The sequence below is a fragment of the Morone saxatilis genome, unplaced genomic scaffold (assembly GCF_004916995.1).
Source record: "Morone saxatilis isolate NCDOM2014 unplaced genomic scaffold, NCSU_SB_2.0 Contig20, whole genome shotgun sequence".
NCBI classification, from domain to species: Eukaryota; Metazoa; Chordata; class Actinopteri; family Moronidae; genus Morone; species Morone saxatilis.
In genome coordinates this window covers 16,372,351-16,396,327 of record NW_023339763.1, presented here as the reverse complement: position 1 = coordinate 16,396,327, position 23,977 = coordinate 16,372,351, and the positions used below count along the sequence as shown (strand labels likewise).

Below are 23,977 nucleotides of genomic sequence, written 5' to 3'. Positions count from 1 at the left end.
GTGTGTGTGTGTGTGTGTGTGTGTGTGTGTGAGAGAGAGAGAGATTGGGTGTGAGTGTGTGGGTGTGTGTACTGAGAAGTGCACTACAAAACTGTAAATTAGCCATTGTTTGAAATTAACTGTTCAGTTTTGCATATGTAGTGTTGTGTAATCTATTGTAGTCTATTTAAGTATCCTAGCTATATTTTTGTTTCACGTGTCTATAATTTTGCTTAATACACTGTAGGAATATAACTTCTGCTTCACTATAAAATATAATTGCTTAAAATGTGTTTTCCTACTCAAACCAACTCATGGTTCTTTTGGCTTGGCTTCTTTGTACAGAATAAACTTAGACCTACATTTTATTTGTTGTTTGTTTATGAATACTGTAAGGTCTTCGGAAAGATAAGTGTAATTACATTGTAATTGTATGTATACCAACTCAATTATTCACATTTTAAAAGGAGTTTCATGGAACTTACAAATTATTGCTCCTTCTCCAAGTGGTTTGGACCCCGTGCATACCAAGATATATCCAGGGGTCACTCTTTACTGAATGGACATGATGGACATCAAGCTTTGAGATTTGATTTCTTTGAACCTATCATAATGTTGTTTAATCTAAATGAGAAGACTATTAAAAGACTTTTGGAACTAAAGATGAGTCTTGTCAAAAGTTGAGATTTGATCCCTCTTTATATGGATAATGAAGGTATAATAAGTAACCAGCATACAATGTGTCCTTAAAAGAGTTAAAAGGGATAGCCTACTCATAATTGTGTGCAATGAAATGAACTTACCAGACCTTTGTATCCTGCTCCTCATTTCTGCTTGAGGCTAGCGGCTCAAGGCCACATTAGCCACTACACACAGAGAAATATGGGTATCATTTCTTACCCAAAGGTACATACAAAGAAAAGTTCCCTGTAAGGTACGAAAAAGGTCCTTAAGGTGATAAATGTGGACCTTTGTTTAATTTTAAAGGTACAAAATCATGGCTGACAGAAAGGGTTACATAATTGTACTTTTAACAAGCTTAAGGTACAGTAAAAATTTTATTGAAAGAGTTTATTGAAATAAAATAGGCTACCAGGAAATTTCCTTTCAATTCTTGGTCTGTGTGGCCTGGGAATAATTTAATGAGCAAAGAACTAGGGCAGCACTTTCATTCAATTTTTTAATTTTGCCACAACGTTTTAGGCAAGACACCCTTCTTCAGCAAGTATTGGCAAGTTCACAATGGATCTATTTGAGTGATTTTGTTCATTTAATCAAGTAGCTAATTGTCAGTGTAGCAGAGTGAAATGCTTCAACTAGCCATCACCATTACTCCCAGTTTTATTTAATTTAAGTATTAACACTGTTTTATTGTCATTTATTGTCATCTGTTTTCATATTCTTTGTATTCCTCCATGGGGACTAGTTTTTATGTACTTATTTAACTTTATTTTATGCCGTGGTCCTCCCTTATGGAGCCCCTGCAGAGTTGGGTAGTGCAACCTGTTTTCCCCCTGCAGTCTGCTGTGGCATGTGCCCGTGGCGAGTGCACTTGTAGTCGGCACTGCTGAAGCTTACAGAGTTTAAAACTAGATTCAGGCCAATACAGCATTCATTTGTTACAGACAAATCAGTTCTAGCAATGAAAAGGTACTGAAAAGTGTTAAAAGATAGTAATTTCTTTAAATACATTTTGGTGAATAATTGTAAATGGGCAGTGGTGGCCTAAAGGTTAGAAAAAACGAGCTTCGGAACTGACAGGATAAATCTGGGTGAGGAAAGTGAAAAAGCAGCAAGCCCCTCCCTCATAACCACCACTGAGGTGCCCTTGAGCAAGGCCCTTAACCCCAACTGCTGTGGTTGTACTGGGCAGCTTCCAGGTCTGAATGTGTCACAATGCGAATGTGCAAATCAGGATGTTGCTGCAAAAGAGTGGCTTCCTCTTAGTGAACTGTCCCTGAATAAATAAAGGTTAAAAAAGAGGTTTGTCTCTGGATTTAACGGTATGTTTTTACCACATAAAGGTACAAAATGGCATGTCACTCATTTTTGTACCACAGTGTTTGTGGGTAATGAAGGCACCAGGTTTTGAGAACAAAGAAGAATTCATGGAATAAAAAGACAATGTCTGGTTATGCTGTACTATCGATTTTGATATTTGTCCATCGTGAGTCTGAGAATGTAATAGGAGTGCAAGGATAAATTAGAGTATTCTTTTAATGTCATAAATATAATCAAGTTTATCTTGGGAATAAAACGAGGTGAGTCAGGTTTAGTTTAGGGTCTGGGTTAAAGCAAGACTATGTAACTTTTGAAAAAAGATATTATACATTTGTCCTCTTACAAATGTTCAGTTCCATACCTTAAGAGTCTAACTACTTCTGCCTTACTTGGTCTAGTGTTTCCAGTGGCTTACGTAAGCTTTTCCAAGATAATTCTGTGTAACTGGAGTCTGAGTTTTGCTACTGTTATACCAAGAATCATTGCTGTCACTTGTGGTCACAGAGACTGCTGTGAAGCAAAAGTTACATATTCTTGCTTTAAGGTTATTAGACATCAGAGATATGCACCACCTAGGTGAAGGTACACTTTTTTTTAACTTATGGTGTGTTGAGAATTACTTGACTATCCAAACCTCGCTTAGTTTCTCCGTCATACTTGCTCATCATAATTTTATGTTTAACTACCTCCAGCAACACTAGAGCCCTTTTTGTGCAACTGTCCTTAATGTTTTACTTGCCCCTCTTACTGCTGCTGCAGTTTTAGGGTTAATCTTTAAAAATATTGGAACCCAGTGCCCAGGCTTCAAACAAGCAGCCAGCAGAGTCTGAGATTATAATGAAAGACAATCAAACATGCAAGTAAATAAAGACCCTGTTGGAGAACAGCTCAGTCCTCCCTTTACTTCATCATGCGGTAAAACAAATAATTTAGACGCTCACCACAGGAGGTCATCACCATTCAATTCACTTCTGACTGAGCCTGACGTGTTTTTGTCCTCCAAGTGCTTGTTTGTTTGTTTGATGCCTGTTTGTTCGTTTTGTCACAAGATAACATAGAGCACATTACCATAACGGGGATAGGAGGTGGTGCAAATATTTTTACAGGGCCCCCTCCTCCTCTGTATAAACACATGCACATTACCACTTTCAGTGCGTAAACATTGGCGAGTGTATCCATCACACAGCAAACAATTCTAAAAAATGACTCAAAGATAGAGCATTGTGCCATATCACACAGTTACATACAAAGCATTGATATATACTACACTCACACTGTAGTCACTGCTGTCCATGGTGCTGATCATGATATAGGTGCCATTTTCTTTCTGATTGCATGCAAAATATATATTGATATATGCATCCGAATGCCATTTGCGGCTTACTTGAAAGCTTGGAGAGTAATAGCAGTTCAAAATCAGTTCATGCATTAACTAATGAATGTTAGGCTGGCTTATTAAGTGTTATGCAATAATTCATCATCTGAGCTCCTCACATCCGTGATCGCCATCTGCATCAGCTTTGGTGGGATATAGTTTATTCATAAATGAATGAATTTGCTTGTCTTCATGTCACCCGAGCTAGCGAGCCTCTAAAACTTGTCTTCTTACCTAATCCCATCCTTTGATTGTCAACATCATTGCTACTTCACATCTCCCAAGCAAAGCTGACAACCATTCTCCACACTCACATAAAGTGCAGAGGTTAATTAATGCTTCTCTTCTCTTCTCTTTTCTCTCTCTCGCTCTCTTCTCTCTCTTTCTCTCTCGCTCCCTTTCATGGTTTTTTCAAAGATTTCAAAGGCATCATTCCTCTCTGCTCCTCAATTTCAGCTTAACAAAGCTAATGTCATTAATCCTTTCTACATACTAATTACTTGATCTGGTATGGCTCTGGGTTTTTAAGAGACAAAAGGCTACAAGTAAAAACAAACAATTTACCAATCCACATATTATTTTTTTTCTGGAGAGGAGTGAGTTTTTGTTCAACAACAGATCAGCGCCTCTAATTATTGAGGGGACCGGACAATTATTGTATGGACGATTATCTGGCCATATTGGTAAAACAGCAGTTTGTCTGTAGCTCCCTCAGTCGATGATAGAACGTTTAGTTTCAATGTAAATAATTTAAATATAATGCTATATAATGTAATTATGTGAGATTATTAATGTTTTTTTCTAACATTCAGTTGTCCAGTTTGTCATGGGCATAAAATAGCACGCAAAAATAGGATAAGGGGTTTCTCAAAAAAAAAGATAGCATGGTGTTTTCTCCTGCTCCACACTGGCTCCTTTGTACTGAACCCAGCTTTGACATCAACTGGGTCAAACATGAGGGAGGGAGGGAAGGAGGGCAGCAGCTGGACCCGACCGTCAATGTCACCCTTGTTAGTCAACTTCATCGATGTCAGTCACTGGCGTTTGGATTTATTTCACTCTTTTGTCTGTGCACACCTCTTATCTCTGTGTGTTTCTGAAGATGCTCCCCTAAGGACCCTCAGAGCTTTTCGTTGACATCTAGCATGTGTGTGTGTGTGTGTGTGCAGACAGACGACACACATAACAGACAGATGAATAAATGAAAGTTAATGAAATGCACCGTACAGATGAACATGCACAATAATTTACCAACTCTGAGGTGAAAACGCAAATATCTCTGGATTGTTGTTAGTTCATTTGCATTGTGTCACAGTCTGCATATTATGTTAAATTTGCCCTTAAAAATGAGTATAAACTGGTTTAGTCTTTAACCTTTATGGCTGATATACTGCATAAAGTGAGCATGCAAAAATTCTTACTGCATTACCCACATATTTAAGAGCAATCAAAGGAGGCCACAAGTAGTATTACTCAAGTCCCAACAGCTCAAACACAGTAAATATTACCACATACCAAGAAAAAACACTCATATCAGGATTTGTGAGACACTCTCTGTCCCCAGTCTTGAACCCATCGCTCTATAAATAATGACTGGCAGCTGAAATGGGACTTTGTGACTTTAAGATGTGACTCGGGGGAGATGTGGTCTATCTATTGTTGATGAGACAAAAGCGCGAGTCAGATTCATATAGGAGTGGCGGGGAATAACTTCTCATATCCTCATATCACAGTCACAAAGCCACCCAGCAAAACTTCAATAACCCCCTGCACTTCTTTTCTGGACATGGGTGAGTGCACAGAATTTTTAATACTTCTTATCATCTATTATTAATGTGATTTGAAAATGTGGATTTCAATAACTTACTAATGTTGCCTTTAATATGTCCTTTGTGTCCTTAGACATCATGTTGCCTTCATGCACTGTGGGCAAGATTTCCCTGCTTTAATCCTGTGTTTTCATTCATCAGAAGTATTTTGATATGCACATATGGATCTTTGATTTATTTTATTCACCCTAGGCCCTTTTTTAAAAAAAATATAGGATATAATTTAACAGTGATCATTTCAGAAGGCTAAAAAGAAAACAGCACACGGCTCAGACTGGATTACTTACTTTTCAATAAACAAAGAACTCCACGTTACCTCCTTTAACCCCTTTTAACCATAAACCAGACTGGAACCAGACTGGCTGACAAAGATGGGCAGTGATTCCCATCATGTCGAGGCCATGCCAGGTCACTCATGTGAAAGAGGTCAGATACTCCCACATGTGTCACTGGTATAAATTAGCAAATTTGCATGTGAAATGTGGACCCGAATAACTTCTGCTAACCATTTTTTCTCACTTACAAAAAACATGTGGGCTGATTTTCACACATTTTTAAACAGCTCTGGAGTCCTGATTGATCATCTGGCATCTACTGTAAATGCATTGATGCATTTTGCACTGAATTCAAATACAGTCTATGATGGCTTGTATCACTCTATCACTGCTGCAGCAGGGCACAGCTGAAGTGTGGGCGTCTGCAGGCACTATCATTAATGGGACTCTAGCAGCCGTCCTGCTGTTACTATTTATACTTTTGTGGCAGTTTGTTTAACTCACTGCCATTGTTATTTCCGACTAAAGTCTTCTAATTTGTGAAATTATCAGACAGTTTTCTCACAGTGAGATAGTTGAGGCACCTAATGATTTCACAACGTGTAGCACTAGAACTCTAATTTTGTGTGGGGTTGTTGTTGTTGTTGTTGTTGTGAAGATATTCAAATTGCCCCACTTGTTCATTATGCTTCCGCCCACTCTTTAAACACTTGAACCCAGCCCCCACCAACATTGACACTCAGTGCCATGGTACCAGTCTGAGCCAGCTGTGGATAGAGGATGGGCCTGAGTAGTGACATTGGCAGTGGTGTTGAGACGGTCCTGGTGACCCCTCTTCCACCACATACTACTGTGTGTGTGTGTGTGTGTGTGTGTTTGTATTGTGGCACTATGGTCTTTGTTTGTTTGACATCGCTGCCCTTTGTTCCTCCATAATCATGGCAAGGACAATAGATATTGTATCTGCAGTCACAAAGAGAAGCTCTTTCTTCAGGCCCCTGAAGCCAGTGTTTTACCATCATCCCTCACTCGCCTGGTGACGCCTGTGACCGCTGGAGAAAGAAGGCAGGACCAGAGTCAGTAGGAGCTGAGCTGTGAGGTGTTGGTGGAAGCAGAGGAGCTTTCAGATACGGATGAAATCAGCGCAGGGAGGCTTATTTTACTGTACCAATACCTTCTAGGCAGCACTGTTCATTACTGGTTGGCATTGGGATCTTTCTTGTTGTGGAGTACAGGATCAGAAGCAGCAAATGTTTCCGGTCAGGCAGCCTTGGCTTTGCAAAGCCTTAGGTGCTTTCCTCTATCCCATTTCTGCCAATGCATTTATTAACACTGTGGATATTTGCTACCTGCTTCAACAACGCTGCTTACAGTGGAAGAAGTGCATGAGATTGTCGTGAAGTCGACTGCTTTTGTTTGGACGCTTTATTGGGAATCGCTGCTTGAACTCTTGTTTGTCACTGCTGTCTAATTTTTTTTTTCTGTTGCTTTCTTGCCTGTTGGTGGGGTTTTGGTGTATGCTCATGGATTTGCAGACAGATCAAGGCCTTTTTCATAGTTCCCCCGCAGGGTAAAAGAGTTCCCCACCGTGGCGTAGATGTGTTGTGTGCTTATATGTGCGGTGTGTGCCGCCTGTATGCTTATATATTATGCCCCCTCAGGTTGTTATGATTGCTGTATCCGGTGCATTGGGGCAGTGCCCTACCCATCCCTGGTGGCCACCTTGCTGTGCTATGCTGGCATGGCCTTATTTTGTGGCTGTGGGCACGAAGCATTGACGCAGACTGAAGTCCTGGTCGAGACTTACTTCGCCCGCCAGGTTCAGGACTTTGTTGTCATGGCCTCCTTGTGAGTGACACTTCAATACATTCTTTTAATTGGGATTTCTAACCTCTGAAAAATGTTTAATTTCGCTGTTTGACCTGACTTCTCCATGTGACTATCCTAGTATAAAATACTTCCAGTACGTGATCTATGGCCTGGCGTCATTTTTCTTCCTCTATGGTATCCTGCTGCTGGCTGAGGGTTTCTACACCACAAGCGCTGTCAAGCAGACCTTTGGTGAATTCAGGAGCACCCAATGTGGCCGCTGCCTCAGCCTGACGGTGAGAGCGAGGAGGAGGGGGGGTTAAAGAGGGAGGGGAAATATGACGTCAGGTTATTGTTAAGATACTGAATGCTGGTTTGTTTCAGCTCCTAACCTCAATGAAACGTTATTTGTTTCTGCAATTTCTACACAGAACCATGAGTTATGGTTGATGGCTGATTTAATGACACCACATTTATCACACTGAAACCTAAGCTCCTACGCCACGTTTCTGTGACCTCACATAGTGCACTCTTTATTTCAACAGTTTATCATAGTGACGTACATCTTGGCCTTCATCTGGCTGGCAGTGTTTGCCTGCACTGCTATCCCAGTCTTCTTCTTGTTCAACATGGAGCAGACCTGCCACAACATCAACATTCTGGCTGAAACAACCCCCAGCATTAATCAGCATGGCTGGATTTGCATGGACGCCAGGCAGTATGGTACGTTGCTTTTATAATGACTGGCCGCATGTGCACCTGAGGAGAATGTTAATGTGTCTGTGGAAGCAATGAATTAATCATTGGGGAGTGGATGCAAAACTGGATGTTACATTAGTTATGAAACAATGAGGATAACTACACCTTGATCTCAAATTCTTTACTGCTGTGTCCCTGTGCTGCTGCTTAAATGCTTCGTAAGTCATCATGATTCAGCAATGGTGAGAGATGCTTACGTCATGTCTTCATTTAAGGTCTGCTCCCTTGGAATGCAATGCCAGGCAAGGCTTGTGGAATGACCTTGGCATCTATTTGCAAAACCAGCGAAGTGAGTAGATGAATCCAATATTCCATTTTACAGTTTTATTAGCATTTCATGTCAGCATCCTCACATTAAAATCAGTATGCAAAAGCAATGTAAAATCTACTCTAAATTATTAATGGAGGGGTGTGTAAGTGAGCATTTTTATGTAATGTAATGTCACAGATTCTCTAAATGTATATTAAACTAACCTGTGTTTGATCTGTCTCACAGTTCTACGTCACCTATGACTTGTACATAGCTGCATTTGCTGGTGCCGGGATCACTCTCTTAGCACTGGTGAGCAATTGCTTCCTCCTTTTAAATATTAACAGTTATATCACATTTAAAGGAAAAGTTCACCCAAATTAAAGACATACCCATCTGTATTTAGCCATGCAGATAGTAGATTTGGTTTTATTTAGTTGACCAGGTCTTTAGATTGTCTCTAAGATTATTGCTGCCCCCCAGTACAATGGAGATGAATGAAATTTAGGTATAGTATTCGAAGCATTGAAAGATCTCTTTCCAGGCCTTGTTATGAACAATGCTTAGTGTAACTACTTTCTGCAAAAGAAATAGTGCCTGTCAACACTGTTCACAGCAAAGTATGTTGATTATCTGGAGTAACAGGATCAAAGTCGGTTTTCAGTGTTGTGCAAAAACATTCCAGTCATCTTGCTGGTAGCAGCTGAAATCTCAGAAATGGATTTGTCAAACCCTGGCTGTGAAAGTGGGTGAACCGACCCTTGTAGGTCAAATGTATGTTAACAGTTTGCTTGCAGATGCTGTTTATAATTATACCAGCACATATGTCCAAAACCATATGTTTTTTTCCCACCTCCATCTGAATGTCTTGCTTTGCAGTTTCTGTATATGGTTGCTGCAACCTACAACTACGCAGTCTTGCGGTTCCTGGGCAGGAAAGGGATCCGCTAAGTTCACCACGTCCATCCCATTCAACCCCATCCTCTGTCCTCAGATGGACAGTCAACACATGCAACACTAGATTTCCATTCATCCTCTGGGAACCAGAAACTTCCAAACCTGGATGACCTGCTATAGTATTTCTAATAACAGACAAATGTTTCTCATCACTTTTTTGTATGAACAACAGACAGAGAGATGAAGATAATTCATATCCAGCAGTGAGCTCTGGTCTCCTCCTCACATCCTCCCTTCAGATGATTCTCTTAGCTTTGTTGTTCATTTTCCTCTTGCAGGTTGTATCCCTCATTTTATCCTTTTTGTGAAGCTTCATTGGTGCTGATGCTGTTGTCAGATTGTGATGTATGACGTTTCATGAATAATTAAGAGCAATGACAGCTCACCTCGCAAATCATAACTGCATGCCCTCCGCTCAGTGTTTACTGATGCATATATTGGTTCTGAATATGATATTGCTGCTGCCTCATTATTACCATCTTGTGTATCAGCATCGTGTGAACTAAAGCAAGTCAAACTGAATGTACCAAAGTTCTCTGCAAGGGTAAGGTCTGTCCTCCCAGCTAGCTTTGTGCTTTCACTTACAACACATGCACTTTGCAGTCACTCCTAATGCATTTTTGCTTTGTTTAAATGCCACTGTGTAGGAGGGAAACAAAGATGTGTATCCATTTTCCTGGATTTTGTTTTTTTTGGTTACTGCTTAAAATAAGCTGTTTTTATGTTACTGAAGTGTTGATGCCTCCATGTGACTCGAGTTTGATGTGTAGCCCTGCTACTTACTGAGCTGGGTTGTGTAGTGTGTGTGCTCATTTAAAATTAAGGCTGATTAAACCATTTACATCTGAGGCAGTAATTTGTGATTTTATTTTAACAATATACAGTATGTGGCAATAAACATCTTTCATGCTGATTGTACTTCATTTAGAAATCTCCTCCAGACATGTATTCCAACATATACAAATAGTCTGCTTGAAACAATAATGTGTGTCTGATATGTTTTTTCTGCAAAAAAAAAAGAAAAATCTTTAAAAATCTCCTTTTCTAACTAAAATTCCAGAATCTCTGAATATGCAAATGTTGTTAATTTCTAAGGTTTTCCTGGTGGACAAAAGATGTCTCCTACTGCACTGCATCCATTATAAATGTGTGTGCAATGGTGGCTTCAAATTTCTATACCACACGTTTATAAGTTGCAAACTGGACCAGGGTTGACTTCCAAACTATTTGTGATGTCATAAATTATGTTCATAGAGCCCGCCCCTTAAAATCTAAATTTTCAGTGAGCACAGAGAAACTTTCCACTTTCAGCAAATGAATGTGAAAACATCCTTCTAGTGTCAAACTGTGCACATATATCATCCTGCATAGTGAAGCTAAAACATCACACTGTAGGAACAAGAAGGAAAACATATTTCTGAGTGTAGGGGGACTTTAATCATCTTTGGCAATAAATAATATGGTGCCAAACCTTTTCATTACATAATCCTGACAATACACTATGTCCTAAAATACATTCAGAAATCACAGTATGCTTTGGGTCTTTGGGTCTTCTCTGATGACAATTGTCCCAGTTAGGTTTCAGGTCTAGAGAGTTTTTGCAAAGCAGCCATCACATTGGATCCCTTGGTTATGCAAAAATATGGGGGTCAGCATATCTCCCAGGGCCTTAGCACACACACCACACTGCAAAGACACATACAATATTAGTCATTCAATATATAATGACAGATATACAGGATGTTTCCTAACAAGTAAAAGAAGAAAGACAGAACAAACCTTCAGACACTCTGGATGGCACTTCATCAGAGGTTCACTGAATGTGAGCTTGACATTCCCATCAATTATTATGTCACAGAATGAACAAATATTTCTGCTGTACCTGCAGTAGAGATGAAGTATTAAAAAGATTATCACCCTTGGTTACCTTTGTGTATAAACTGTGCCACTATGTGTTGTGTCACTGTTTACTTGACTTTAAGTTCTTACTTTGAATAGCTTACATTATGTTTGAAATTGTAAAGGTTTTGTCTTTAAAGTGAGACATTACCTGGTGTCATTAAGAGTTTGTGTGGATTGTGGCTCCTCCACAGGCTTTTCAAACTTTTCAGAGCTACAAAAATAGTCATCAGCAGAGAATAAGAAACACTTTATTGCACAAGTGAAAACATGTGAACATTATAAGAAAAACAGTAAATGTGAGGTGATTCCTTTTTATAACAGGATACTTACGTGTTGGTATCATCAGACTGGTTCAGTTTCGTCTCCTCAGTATGGGATTGCTCTTGATATTTTAGGGGTTCAGGAGCAGATTCAGCTGTGGGTGGCTCCACATCTAATGCCTCTATCAGTTCAATGGCTCTGTAAGCTAACTTATCCTGAACAGCTTCAGCATCTGAATCTGTCACAGGTTCAACTGCATCTTCGATGCTCAACTCATCCACACGATCTGCTGCACTCTTGGGTGTGTCAACACTTTGCTCAACGATAGTGTTGTCAGCAAGCTGGATTTCAGACTCAACTACCTCTTCAGCTCTGGTCTCTAAAACTGACTCTGCTGCAGAGTCGACATTACACTTTAGAGACTTGACTGTAGTTTCAGCAACAGGTTGAATAGGCAATTTGGATACAGTATCTGCCACTGATTCAGGGATTGGTTCCACACTGTCTTGGAGAGCACCCTCTTCTCCTGCAGCTTCAGTTGAAACAGGGGTCTCAGGCAATGACTCTGCAATAACCTCAGCTACAGCCTCAACTGTTTCCCCAGCAGGTTGTTCTGAATAAGCTATCTCACAACTCCCCTCTGCAGCAGTTTCAGCAGCAGGTTGAGAGGGCAATTCAGATGCAGATTCTGCCACTAAGTCAGGGATTGGTTCAACATTGTCTTGGAGAGCAGATTCAACTCCTAGGGTTGCATTAATCACATCACTCTTGTCAGGGGATGACTCCACTAGAGCCTCAGCTACGGTTTCAGCTATTTTTTCTGCAGCCTGTTCTAGTGGACATTTCCCACAACTCTCCTCTGCAGGTTGGACAGTTGATTCTACTCCTGCATCCTCCAAATGTATTGCATTTACTGACTGTGTTTTGTCTGAAGGTTCCGAAGGTGCAGCAGGGACGTCTTTACTCTCCTCTGTGCCAACCGTAGCAGATGTTTCTGCAACAGGATCTTCCACATGAGCATCTGCAGAGACCTTGACCTCAATGTGTTCCGTGTTTGACCGGTCAACTATTATATCAGCACATTCTCCTTTGTTTTTTGCTGCTGTGTTGGCAACTGGTTGCTCAGCTGGCTCCATAGGAGACACAGCCTCTGGATTTTCCTTTGCTGAAGAAATTGGCTGTGCCTCGCCATGTTGGATATGTTCTTCTACGTGAATATCTGCAGAGACCTCAGCAGCCTCCTGTTCTACGTTTGTCTGGTCAATTGTTGCATCTTCTTGGTTTTCTGCAGATGTGTTGGCAACAGATTTTTCTGGTTGTGCTTCATCATTTTGGATAAGTTCTTCTGGGAGTGCTTGGGGCCTGTAACAGAGGGAGTTACTTATTCCCAACTATGCAAAAAAGACATATGAACAAAAATCCCTACACTCAGCATTTTTAAATGTACTTGCAGTTACAGTCAATACAGAGATGCTCTCATATACTGACTTTGTATCGTCTGTGGTCTCCACTGTTGACCCCTCGGGCTGAGCATCTTTTTGAAGAAGAATAACTTCACCATTTGCCTGATAAGCTGAATCGCTAAAACACAGAACAAAAAAACAATATACTTTCAATGTATAAATATATATATATATGTATGGCCTATGTATATATGACATTACCATTCAACAATATAATTGTCCATAGTTTGCTCTAATTAAAAAAAAAAAAATTCAGCACATACATACCCTTCAGACTGAATGAACTGTGTGTTTTTGAGAGGAGAGCTCAGTGGAGATTCTATTAATCTACAGAGTAAGAATAAAAGACACACCATGAAATGAACCTTGGCATTTATAACCTTAAAGAAGAAACCTTAAAAAACAAAGCAGTGGAAAAATAAATCTTGGTAATTATTTTTTCTCAACCAGGGAAAGATTTTTATCGACTTTAAACTACTATAACTCAAAGTTTCAAGCAAAGCCATACTTTGCTCCATACTGAGATGTTAAAAGACTCATTTTTTGCAAGGGACAATTTAAATGTGCAATATTACGATAGGTTTCTTTTTAAATTAATACTTTCTTGCTGAATAGGGTAAAAAATGTTAAGAGATGTTGATGATAAGATGTCAGGAATTATGACAGTTGCAGAATATGACTCAGTTTCTACTTTCATGTAAGTGAGAGGTTCACCTATAACCTACACAAAAAAATGTTATGACCTGCTTTGGGGGATGAACACAACAAACTACACATATAGGACACAAGCACAGGAGCTGAGTGGTAAAAAAAATATAGGGCCGGTGACAGTGATTGATGAAGCGAAGCTGACAAATAGAGCTTTAAATGTCAACACAATGTTTATTAACGATGTAAATATCACCAAACACGCGCACTGAAGTGAGGGGGTGGAGCTGTTTTTCTTGAACAAGGAATGTGAACCAGTTACATGCATGAGTCAATTTATTTATTGTTGGTAATAGATGAGAGACACACAAAATTGGACTAGAGTCAATTATGCCTGCAGTGGCAAAATATCTTGATAATGATGCAACTCTGGATAGCTTGTAAGGTCATGGTCCATGCTGAAAGTAAAGTATCTGAACATTTTCATTATTAATTAAATGACTGGTACTATTTATTAGAAGGAATAACCACTCACATGACACGCTGTCCTCAGAAATGGCCATTTATTAATTAAAAACTCTGTATTAATTAATCATTAAAAAGTACACAAATACTTTATATATAATAAGCTATTATGGTCTTACATGAAATTGACCACCAAAATTATCTAAAACCAACAAAATGGGGGAAATGCCACCATTTCGGAGTGACATAGAATAATATTCTATTCAAAACAGTTTTTTGTTTGTTTGTTTGGCTGCTTCTTGATTATACTATCTATTTTACATCTAGAATTTCACGTCATTTGAACACTGATTCAATTTACTGATTTTACCTGTTTATCTCTGAAGTTGGACACTTATTTTTGTAACGGGAACGTCAAGACTTTTATTTTGAAGGCCCCGTCGCTTTTCTTCCGGTTATGTTCCGCTGTCTGCTGGCTTGAGTTAGCTACTTCATGCTAGGCAAGGAAATGTCCCATTCTGGTGAATTGTTACTGCATAATTTCACCTTTCTGTAAGCAGGCAGACATGTAGCGGCGACTGTAGAATAAACACTGCCACTTGGTTTGTGTTTCTAAAGCCTAATCTTGTCTCAAACCCCACCAGGTTTCACACTGTTACTGTAGTTTACAAACAGTAACGTTACGGAGCACGACGACTCCCCTAAACCAGTAAGTCAGTTGGCCTCTTTTAACTGGTTGTCTTACGCATAAGCAGAGTTTTGACTGACAGAAAGTTAAAGTATATTATAATCTGAGAGTCTATGAACGGACGCCGGCACCTGCAGTAAAGTTAGCTTCCGACTGGCGGCTGTTCAGAGGGAATTGAAGGGAAACTTCATCCTATCAGAGCTAACATTGCTCTGATCTGATCATGTTCCGCCACTTGAAGTTACAAGATAACGCTGGAAGAGCACAAAGATGAAACTGTTATTATATCTGTGAAAAGTGGACAACGAACAAAGTCTAGACTAGAAATTCAAGTAGCTTCACCTCGACTGGATAAATATGGAAAGTGTGAAGACGATTAAAAAGTCTTATTAGGTTGTATGTGTTATAGGTGGGGTAAAATAAACTAAAACAGACATTAATAGGAGCCTATAAAGCCTTTATATACTCCAAATACTTTATAAAATTCATGTTTGACTAGATAGCATCTCATAAGTTACATGGGCTCTTAATGAAAAATGTATGTTTGATGTCAGCTGAGGCATATTGTCCTTTAAGTTTGAATAAAATTCCCCTTTAATTAATATTTTAGGAACCTAACTTTAGCCGTGTGCATCCATCCTGCAGTGTGCATGAATGCAGGACACTCTTGTAAGCAACCACAGGTAGGATCTGTAAACTTGGCTCAGAATAAGGAAGTGATGTAATCCCCCTTAAGGAACAAAGTCAGACACAGCTGAGCGCTGGTGGAAGTGTAGACAAAGGGGGATGGAAAGCATAGCCTCTCTATGTGTATCATATTTGTTTGATATGTTATTCATGCCTGCATTTCCTGTGTCTTCCTAGAAAAAAAATGCCATCGAGAAATCATCTTGACAAAATCGGGAGGAAGAAGAAGAAGAAATGGACAGAGGAGGCCATGGAACGTGCACTGATTGAGGTGAAGTCGGGAAGGTGTACGGTGAGACAGGCTGCCAAAGAGTTTGGAGTCCCTAAATCCTCACTGGGGGACAGAGTCAGTGGACGGGTGACACCAGGGAGTCGCAGCGGGCCAGCTCAGCTTATAACGTCTGCCGACGAGGAGCTGTTGGTGGAGTTCTCTTTATACATGTCCAAACACGGATTTCCACTGACCAAGCAACAGCTGGTGTCCTTTGCCTCATCCATTTATAAGCGGCAGCATCGGAGGGTGGCATTTTCTAAACTAGGCCAGACCTGGTGGCTCAATTTTAGAAAACGGCAAGAAAAGAATATTACCATTCAGCCAGCAGACAATGTTGTCCGTGGGAGGACAGTATGTGTGAGGAAGGAAGCAGTGGATCAGTTTTTTCATTTACTGAGCACTGTCATGGACGCTCATGGGCTCAGAGACAAGCCTCACCAAATCTTCAACTGCAATGAGATGGGCTTTCAGCTGGGCAGGAAGAGGGTAATTCTCCCCAAATCTGCCAGTCTGGGCTACAAGCCAGCACCAGGCCTGAGGGACCACATCTCTGTCCTGGCTTGCTTTAGCGCAGCTGGAGAGGACATTCCCCCATTTATTATCTACTCAAAGGCCTATCCAGGGGGAGTATGTTACAAGACACAAGGGCCTCTGAATGCCCTCTATGGATGGTCAGACTCGGGGTGCGTCAACTCTGACCTTTTCAAGAAATGGTTCCTCAAACACTTCCTCCTGCACGCACCGAAGAAGCGTCCGCTGCTGCTGATGTTCGACGGCCACAAGTCCCCCGTGAACCTCGAGGTGGTGGAAGCAGCTCGCAGGGAGGACGTCATCCTCCTGTGCCTTCCGCCTCATTGCTCTCACATCCTGCAGCCGCTCGACGCGGGTCTCTTTGTCCTCCTGAAGCAGCGTTTCGCAGCGCTCATCGGTGATGGTGGCGCCGCTGATAATCACTTTGCAGTCAGCAAGAAAGAGTTCTCAGGTGTGTTTAAAGGGGCGTATCAGATAGTGAACGAGGAGGAGGAAGGTGTCAGGACTGTGAAAGAGGGCTTTAGGAAATGTGGCATCTACCCGTTGAACCACTTCACCATCAACGAGGGTCATTTAATGCCATCGCTCGGCATGGGCCCGGCAGCTGGACCCTCGCTGTCCACATCAGCACAGGGGGTGCACGCTGTAGGAGACCTCACAGCTGCTGGACCCTCCTCCTAACGCATTACTACCCAAGACTATCAATCAGCTGTCAGTACCTTTTAAGGAAAGAGTTTGACTGCATAATTTAACAACACTTGAATGAAGACAGACTGTATCTGCCATTTGAAATACCAAATGGGTTTACACTCCCTCCCTCGGCCTCCCTGCAGAGCGCTCTGTTTGTCAGAAGAGAAGGAATGTGTTGATATTAATTGCCGTTGTGCTCAGATGTGATGGTTAAGTCAAAATGTTTGAATGCTGCACAACAGCAGTTTCCAACCCCGCGGAGGCCTGAAGAAGATTATCAAACGAATAAAAAAGGGAAAAAACTGTATTTCTATATTGTCTAAGATTTCTCTATTTATTGCCCTTTTCTTGTGAAATACTGGATACTTTAAACTCTTCAGGCCTGTCAAAATCATTCATTCATTCATATAAGCTGAGGCAGAAACATGGGTTCATTTTAGGGAACACAATCTCTGCTCTGTCATTTTGTTCTTGTGTGTCATGTAATTGATGGCCAGCCAGCTACATAAGCTAACTAACATCAAGCAGTGTAAATAGTTGTGCTTGATTTATCTGCTAATCTACAAGGCGTGTAATGTGAGCTAGTTTTTCTAACTCTGCTCTGGACTGATCAAACAAGTTGTTTACTCGTTCAACGTGTATTCATTCAGCTGTTAACAGATTCACCTCATTGTTCTTAACATGCCTACAAAGATAAAAGGACAGATTTAAAACGTCCACGTTATTCTCCATAGTTACAGGAACTAGTACATTGTGAAAATGTAGTCAAATGTTGCCGTCTGTCAAGATTTATTATTGTCCAGTATCCATTCAAGCATGCTGTGAAACCCACTGAGAGAACACGGGGATAACAATGTTTTTTTATATAAATTATAAAAATCTACTAATAGACGGGAAAAGATAACATGTCTTTGAAACTGCTAACAATATTCTGTGAATCTGTTATTCCTTTGTTTGAGTATTCTAAATGTACTTGGTTCATTAAGTAGTTATAAAAGGAATATATTGTATAAAATACTGAAGAACTGAGAAGAGTTTATCCCTTTTTTAATTTGGGGAGGAAATACTTTATACAGAAATGTGTTTTTCAAATATACAATATAATATATCTCAGGGGGGAACTCCAATAAAGAATAAAGGTATTTTTGAAATATTTTTGCAGCACAAATGTGTCCATAAGCTTAATAATTTACTCAACGCGTATGTGTGTGTGCGTGTATGTGTGTGTGCGCGCGTGTGTGTGTGTATGTGTTCATCTTAAGTCAGGTGATGTAATATCAATGCAATGGGTACAGCTGCCAGCAATACACAGCAGGGAACAATGTATTAATAATTATTATTCTTGTTTAAACAGTCAATGGATGTTTACATCTTTACAGTCTATTTAAACAAAGGAACTCTTTATATGGATTCATGATTATTAATAACCATTTTAAAGAAAATGATCGGGACTTCTTGTGCTCAGCATAATAATCAGATTAGTATCAAACACACAATCATTTTGCCTCAGTTTGTACAGATCAAAGATTCAGATCAGAAAGATTAATGTGCAGGCAAATGTGCAGGTGTGAAAGCAGCTGTATGTTCCTGTGTGCCCGGAGGGGATATACTTTAGTAACAATGTATTTAGATTAATGCTTCATCAGCCAACTAAAGCACAGGTCAGGCTGCAGTGTACTGTAGGTCTTTATGGATGCAGCAAAGCTGCCCAGGGCTAAGTTCATGTTTATGTATGTTAATACCACAGATGGTGATTAGTGCCTGAAGCCATTTTTTTAGTTTTTATTCACAACAGAGTCAGGGGAGGATTTCAGTTTGGCCACCACATTATTCCTCGTATTAAAGTGGTTCTCAGCAACATATTGTATAAACACTGGAGATGTTGCAGGTCTAATATTTATATATCACATGGTTGAACTTTGTTCTTCTTTACTACATTTTTCAACACAAAAATCAGCAACATTGTTAATTTAATCTTGCAATAAGCACCTGCTTCAGACACAACATTTGCCAAATGTTACTTCATCAAGAAGCAACTGTGGGCAGAATGGCGATATCTTGTGATCAGCATTTGGTTTTGCATTTGTATGGTTGGAATAATTCTGAGACCATAAACCAAAACAGTTAGTCAGAACACATGGGTTTACTTCTGTCATTAAAGCTTGTCATATCAAAACTGAGTTTACAGCTCTGTTAAATACTGTAGTGGCGTAGGCCTGGTTTTAGGGTGGGGAATCAAGGCCTTTTTGTCCCTTTAAAACAGTTTAGGATAGACATTAATGTTGACATCTTTTAATATTTATACTGTAGCACTCACTCAAATTTCTTGGCCGTGGAAAGGACATATGAACTCTGTCTGACAACGACAGGCCTGGTCTCCACAGCATTGTCCTTACTGCAAGACAGAATAAGTTGTTTTTTAATCTGCAGCACGTTTGTTGCACTGTTTCTCTCAATACATCAGTGCTTGTGATGTAGGACAACAAATAAAAAAGAAAAACTAAAGAGGAAATACAGTAACAATGGTTTGCTGGCACATCAGTAAAATAAATGAACACTTCAATTGTGGTGTTGCATCTTAATCACTGAGGATACCTTGCTTTGTCTTCTTCTTTATTTTCCTGATTTGATTTCTGGATCCAACTGATATCATTCTTCAGTGAAGTCCGCACCCTGGTGGTTTGAAACACCTGCTTTCTGTCAACATCTACAACACACACACACACACACACTTTCTGTCAGTACTGCTTACAGAGAATACTTGCATAGAGCATTTAATCTGATAAAAGGAAGAAATATTAGATTCAAGTGTGACTTACCTTTTGACATGATGCCGATATTTTCTCAGATTTCCAATCTGATGAGATTATTTAAAGATGGAAAAGTATAAATTTATTCCAGGTACTACTTTAATAACAGTGGTTGTTGTGTATAACTGTGATACGCTGTATTATCTGATTCCTGTCTTCTTTTTTTCTCTCTTATCAGTCACCTTGGCACTTGTGAGACCCAGTATCTCAGACACAACCTGTAATACTGCATTCTGCACGGAAACAAGTCAAAATGACAAAGTACTGATCTTATACTGTGTTCTCTAGGAACTCAGATAAACAATGTAATTACATATTTAGGTGACATTTTTTATGATTTTGACAATGCTCACCGCATTTTATATTAAAATATCTAAAATGTCATCCTGACAAAATCATGCAATAATGTTCTCCCACATAGACTCTATATTCACTATCCACTCATTTGCTCAGAACTGTGACCTGCCCCATGTTTACAGTGTCCTGTCACTCTTTGTATCTTGTCTGTATTTCTCTTTGAGCTCCTGTTAACATTTTGACCTGCACTCAGTGTTTTAATCTCGCATAATGAGTCTCACTGGAGATGTGCCAGCACCAATTAACCAGGTCAAATTCATTATGCATGGAAAATGAAAGCAATTCTGACTTTGTAATGACCCTGCATAGTCAATGAGCGTGCGCTAGTATGAAGTCCATTCCTCCCTCATATTGAGTTCTCACCTGTTCTGTTCAGTCCCGTCGAAGTAGAGTGGTGTCGAGCCTCCTCTGTGTCTGTGCCACAAACAAGCGTGCAGGTAGAGGTACTTCAACTTGAGCCCCCACCCCCCTGTCATTTCAGATTCCACCCCCTGTTAGTCTGAAGTGTCACACCTGGATGCTGCTATGCAGGTTGATTGAGTGGGTAGGTTACTTGCTTTCCATGACATATGGGCAGACAGGTGCCATTGTTTTAGTTGGTAGTTTCATGTGTGAATTATTACATTCCAGAGCTGTTTTTAAACTTGATTTTCACAATCACTTCTTCCTGAGAACCAAATGAAAAAAAATCCCTTTTCATGCATTGTTCTTCTAGCTTTTCTAAGGTTTGTGACAACCTTACACCATTTAAACCAACCCTACAATTTAGTACTTAGTAGTGCTGTTTTTCCACTGACTTTGGCCTTGAACATTATACTTACCACACTACAAATGTGGCCAGAAATTAAACCCTGCAGCTCACAGGCTGAAAGCATTTCATAAAAAATGTTTTAGTGTTTTTTCAGGCTGAGCTTCACATAAAAGCATACTGTTCCAGTTGTGGGCATGATAGGAATCAAGAGAGACCTGTTCTTAAACTACCTGGAATTTTATCTACTGCTTGATCAGAATGTTTATTCGTTTCCATCAAAATGCATCCAAGCGAAGTGCTTATCTCTTCCATTGAAACTTATCTGTTTTCTGTCTTTTATGTTGGTCTTGACACAGTATATTTGGGAAACATAATTTTTATTTTTTATGTGATTTTCAATGCTGTAAGCACCACAGCCCATTCACGCCTTTTGTGTCAGGAAATAGATGCCAAAACTATCTGCATGGGATGCACAGCTAGAGGTGAGAGAGAAAATATATATATATATTTTTTTAACATTTTGGTGGACTGACCCTTTAAACATACCCGGAAAAAGGCAATAGCACATATCCTCTCTCTCTCTCTCTCCTCGGCTCCCTCCCGCTCTCCTCGTCTCTCCCAGTCTCCTCTCGTCCTCGTCCCTCCTCACCACACACGACACAACCACGACACACACACACACACACCACACCACTACACACACGCACACACATCACTGGTGTTTACATGTGATGAAGTACGAGATGCCACACTTCAAACATAAGAGGTCCACAGTAATCACGCTTGGCAGGAAATCACAGTCACACTGTTTGTTCATTAGCAAAGGTTCTGCACTGTGTCTTCACTTTTCTGGGCATTTGTCTTCTTTGAGACCATTTGCACTTGACAAAGTAAAATAACACTTTTAGACACATAAAATGTGAATGCTGTGCGGAATCCAGCAGAACCTCCTCTGTTGGTCTGCCTCTTTGAATCTCAGCCAACATCTTCAGTAAAAATTATTTGTATTCCTACAGCACACAAAGGAAGTTGTCAAAGTGACATATAACGTACAGTATTTACAGAACTGACATGGTGGTGTTAATGGATAGGTGTATTGTACAATGAAAATACTTGTAGAGAGCAAGAGGACACATTTGGATCAAATGCATTTTGTATCATTTAAATGAACGCCATATGTATTAGAGGGGGAAAAGAGGAAATAAAAAACTTTCTTTAAGTCTTTCAACAAAAATAATTATATATTATATTATATATTATATTATTTATAAAATATAAACATTAAATGTTGCACAGTTTGTGCTTTGTTTTTTCATCAACTTTTCTTTTATGCTTTATTAATGTATCTTATGATTTATGTATCTTGTGTTCCTATAGGTGTGTGTTCTTGGTTTCACCTGGCTGAAAGACAAATTTGTCATTGGGGATATTTGGGTTTGGCTGTGTGTATTTATGTATACTGCATCTGCATTGGATAGCACGCATGATCATGTATTAGAAATCATTCTGAAATGATGAACTGGACAACCAAAGTAACCTACTGTGTATTTGACTAAATTAACAATGGCAAAAGACCATCTTTACGCTCACATGGTATGATTAATGGGAACCATTCACACACACAGGGACTGAAAATACCTCCTTGAACGGTAATCAGGGGCATTAAGCAGAGTTGGTTGCGATAACATTAAAGGCCGGTTGAGTTCTGATGCATCATCTGATACTGTCTGCCCTCTACCTCCCTCACTACAACACTGCACATTATTATGAAGCCACTTCACTTGTTCTCACTACAGCAAAGATACCTGTTAAAATGTAGAAACTGTAGAATAATATATAACTGTAGAACAACGTCTATATCCTGGTCACAAAAACGAACGGGAACGGAACTGAATAAATATAATTAGACAAACCTATCTAAATGAAGTACAGTCTATTCATTCAGTGGGTCGATTTATAAGCGTTGTCTCATTTCCGATTGTTTTTGAATGCACCATCTCCACGCGCAGGTTTCTACCGGAAGTGACGACACACGTTGTCTCGAGTCTCTTCGTCGTGTTAGCAGCTTTGTAAGTGTTATTGCTTCAATATTCATTGATAAAAACACCCAGAACTTGAATTTTAGGTTAACTTCAGTAAATATAACTTTGTGAAAAAATTCGGTCGGCACACAAACGGCGAGATAACTTTGTTTTCCTGCTCAGAAGCGTTGTTAGACCACGTTAGCTGGCTAGCAACGTATTAGCTGCAGTGGCTAGTTGGCTAACTTGAGTTTTGTACTTTATAACGTTAAATAACCAGAAACGCGTTGATTTGTCTAGTAATAGGATAGGGACTATGTCTTACAAAGATATAACAGTGTTACCGAGTATTGACAGATTTATATGTTGCTTGTTGCAGCTTGTTGCTGAATGTTTTCCTCATGTAATCGATTCATGTTGGACGAATGAACAGATTGATTTTAATTCACCCCTCAGTTGGGAAATCTGTGATTTCAATAGCATGATTTATTGTCTCAGCTGTAATGAAAGCATTATACATGTTGATGCTACTACGTTACTACACAACCATATCCTCCTTCCCCTGGAGACAATTTGTGCAGGGTAGATCTTCAGGCAGTTTCCCTCAGAGCCACTTCTGGGTTAAAACATGTACTTTAAAAGATAGTGTTAGATTGAAAGGAGGAGGGGGCTGCTGCTTCATCACTTGTTGACTCGGTATTTGTGTCTGGAGCTGCCTGTTTGCTCTCCCATCTTCAGCTCACAGGTCCTGGGGCGTTACGTTATGTTTTCAGCTAATGTTTATTCTTCTTTTCATGTGTTGCTGCAGCGGAGCCATCCAAGATGACTACAGCTGCAAGACCAACATTTGAGCCGGCAAGAGGAGGGAGGGGTAAAGGAGAAGGGGATTTGAGTGCCCTGTCCAAGCAGTACTCCAGTCGAGATCTTCCGGGTCACACCAAGATCAAGTACAGGTCAGTAAATCGTGATGAATCCAGTACAGGGCTGAGTTCACCGCTCGCTGGTTGGCCAGACACTGATTTACATCCAGTTCCATATTTTCTGAACTGTTCCGAATGCATCCACTATCTGCTCATTCTGAGAGTGCTTATATCCTGGAAGCAAACTATACATATATATTTATGTTTATATATATATATTTATATTTATATATATATATATATTTTTTTTTCTCTTCAAATGTTCTCAGGCAACC

At 39.9% G+C, this 23,977-nt stretch overlaps 4 protein-coding genes and 1 long non-coding RNA gene across 7 annotated transcripts in view; 3 read left to right on the top strand and 2 right to left on the bottom strand.

The window, feature by feature from the left end:
• Window positions 1-4,989: 4,989 nt before the first annotated feature.
• On the top strand, window positions 4,990-10,152 carry plp1b (proteolipid protein 1b). Of its 3 annotated transcripts, none has more exons than XM_035666604.1 (7): window positions 4,990-5,145; window positions 7,121-7,307; window positions 7,408-7,564; window positions 7,814-7,991; window positions 8,243-8,316; window positions 8,524-8,589; window positions 9,157-9,228. In XM_035666604.1, exons 1-7 carry the CDS (start codon window positions 5,142-5,144, stop codon window positions 9,226-9,228), a joined length of 738 nt encoding a protein of 245 aa, XP_035522497.1. In that variant the 5' UTR covers window positions 4,990-5,141. The 3 variants fall into 3 exon arrangements, with proteins under 3 accessions (XP_035522497.1, XP_035522498.1, XP_035522496.1); XM_035666605.1 differs by lacking the exon at window positions 4,990-5,145 and adding an exon at window positions 6,119-6,718 and having other exon boundaries at window positions 9,157-10,152; XM_035666603.1 differs by lacking the exon at window positions 4,990-5,145 and adding an exon at window positions 6,710-6,749 and having other exon boundaries at window positions 9,157-10,152.
• Window positions 10,149-13,084, bottom strand: si:dkey-125i10.3 (titin homolog). The gene is made up of 6 exons (XM_035666903.1): window positions 13,062-13,084; window positions 12,886-12,978; window positions 11,467-12,759; window positions 11,285-11,347; window positions 11,014-11,116; window positions 10,149-10,920 (listed from the first exon to the last, which is right to left on the bottom strand). The coding sequence occupies exons 1-6, from the start codon at window positions 13,082-13,084 to the stop codon at window positions 10,822-10,824; spliced, it is 1,674 nt and encodes a 557-aa protein (XP_035522796.1). The 3' UTR covers window positions 10,149-10,821.
• Window positions 13,085-14,438: 1,354 nt separating this feature from the next.
• si:rp71-1d10.8 lies at window positions 14,439-17,996 on the top strand. The gene is made up of 2 exons (XM_035666602.1): window positions 14,439-14,682; window positions 15,526-17,996. Exon 2 carries the CDS (start codon window positions 15,533-15,535, stop codon window positions 16,832-16,834), a length of 1,302 nt encoding a protein of 433 aa, XP_035522495.1. The 5' UTR covers window positions 14,439-14,682; window positions 15,526-15,532; the 3' UTR covers window positions 16,835-17,996.
• A 1,442-nt stretch (window positions 17,997-19,438) lies between these two features.
• On the bottom strand, window positions 19,439-20,452 carry LOC118331566. Its single transcript, XR_004796889.1, has 3 exons — window positions 20,374-20,452; window positions 19,663-19,700; window positions 19,439-19,550 (listed from the first exon to the last, which is right to left on the bottom strand). It is a non-coding gene; the product is annotated as an uncharacterized LOC118331566 (long non-coding RNA).
• Window positions 20,453-22,751: 2,299 nt separating this feature from the next.
• cwc15 (CWC15 spliceosome associated protein homolog) overlaps window positions 22,752-23,977 on the top strand; it is a 2,718-nt gene continuing 1,492 nt past the window's right edge. The window contains exons 1-2 of the mRNA XM_035666521.1: window positions 22,752-22,830; window positions 23,591-23,735. Of these exons, the coding sequence (XP_035522414.1) occupies window positions 23,605-23,735 (131 nt within the window). The 5' untranslated portion in view covers window positions 22,752-22,830; window positions 23,591-23,604. The remainder of the gene's footprint in view (window positions 22,831-23,590; window positions 23,736-23,977) is intronic.

Bases quoted from the DNA above. Each gene is read 5' to 3' on its own strand.
- si:rp71-1d10.8 (XM_035666602.1), top strand. From the start codon at position 15,533: ATGCCATCGAGAAATCATCTTGACAAAATCGGGAGGAAGAAGAAGAAG.
- plp1b (XM_035666603.1), top strand. From the start codon at position 6,710: ATGTTTCCGGTCAGGCAGCCTTGGCTTTGCAAAGCCTTAG. The intron at 6,750-7,120 runs GTGCTTTCCTCT...ATGCCCCCTCAG, and splicing joins TTGGCTTTGCAAAGCCTTAG to GTTGTTATGATTGCTGTATC. The intron at 7,992-8,242 runs GTACGTTGCTTT...TCTTCATTTAAG, and splicing joins CATGGACGCCAGGCAGTATG to GTCTGCTCCCTTGGAATGCA.
- si:dkey-125i10.3 (XM_035666903.1), bottom strand. From the start codon at position 13,084: ATGGACAATTATATTGTTGAATG. The intron at 11,117-11,284 runs GTAATGTCTCAC...TCTCTACTGCAG, and splicing joins CAAACTCTTAATGACACCAG to GTACAGCAGAAATATTTGTT. The intron at 10,921-11,013 runs GTTTGTTCTGTC...GTGTCTTTGCAG, and splicing joins GCCATCCAGAGTGTCTGAAG to TGTGGTGTGTGTGCTAAGGC.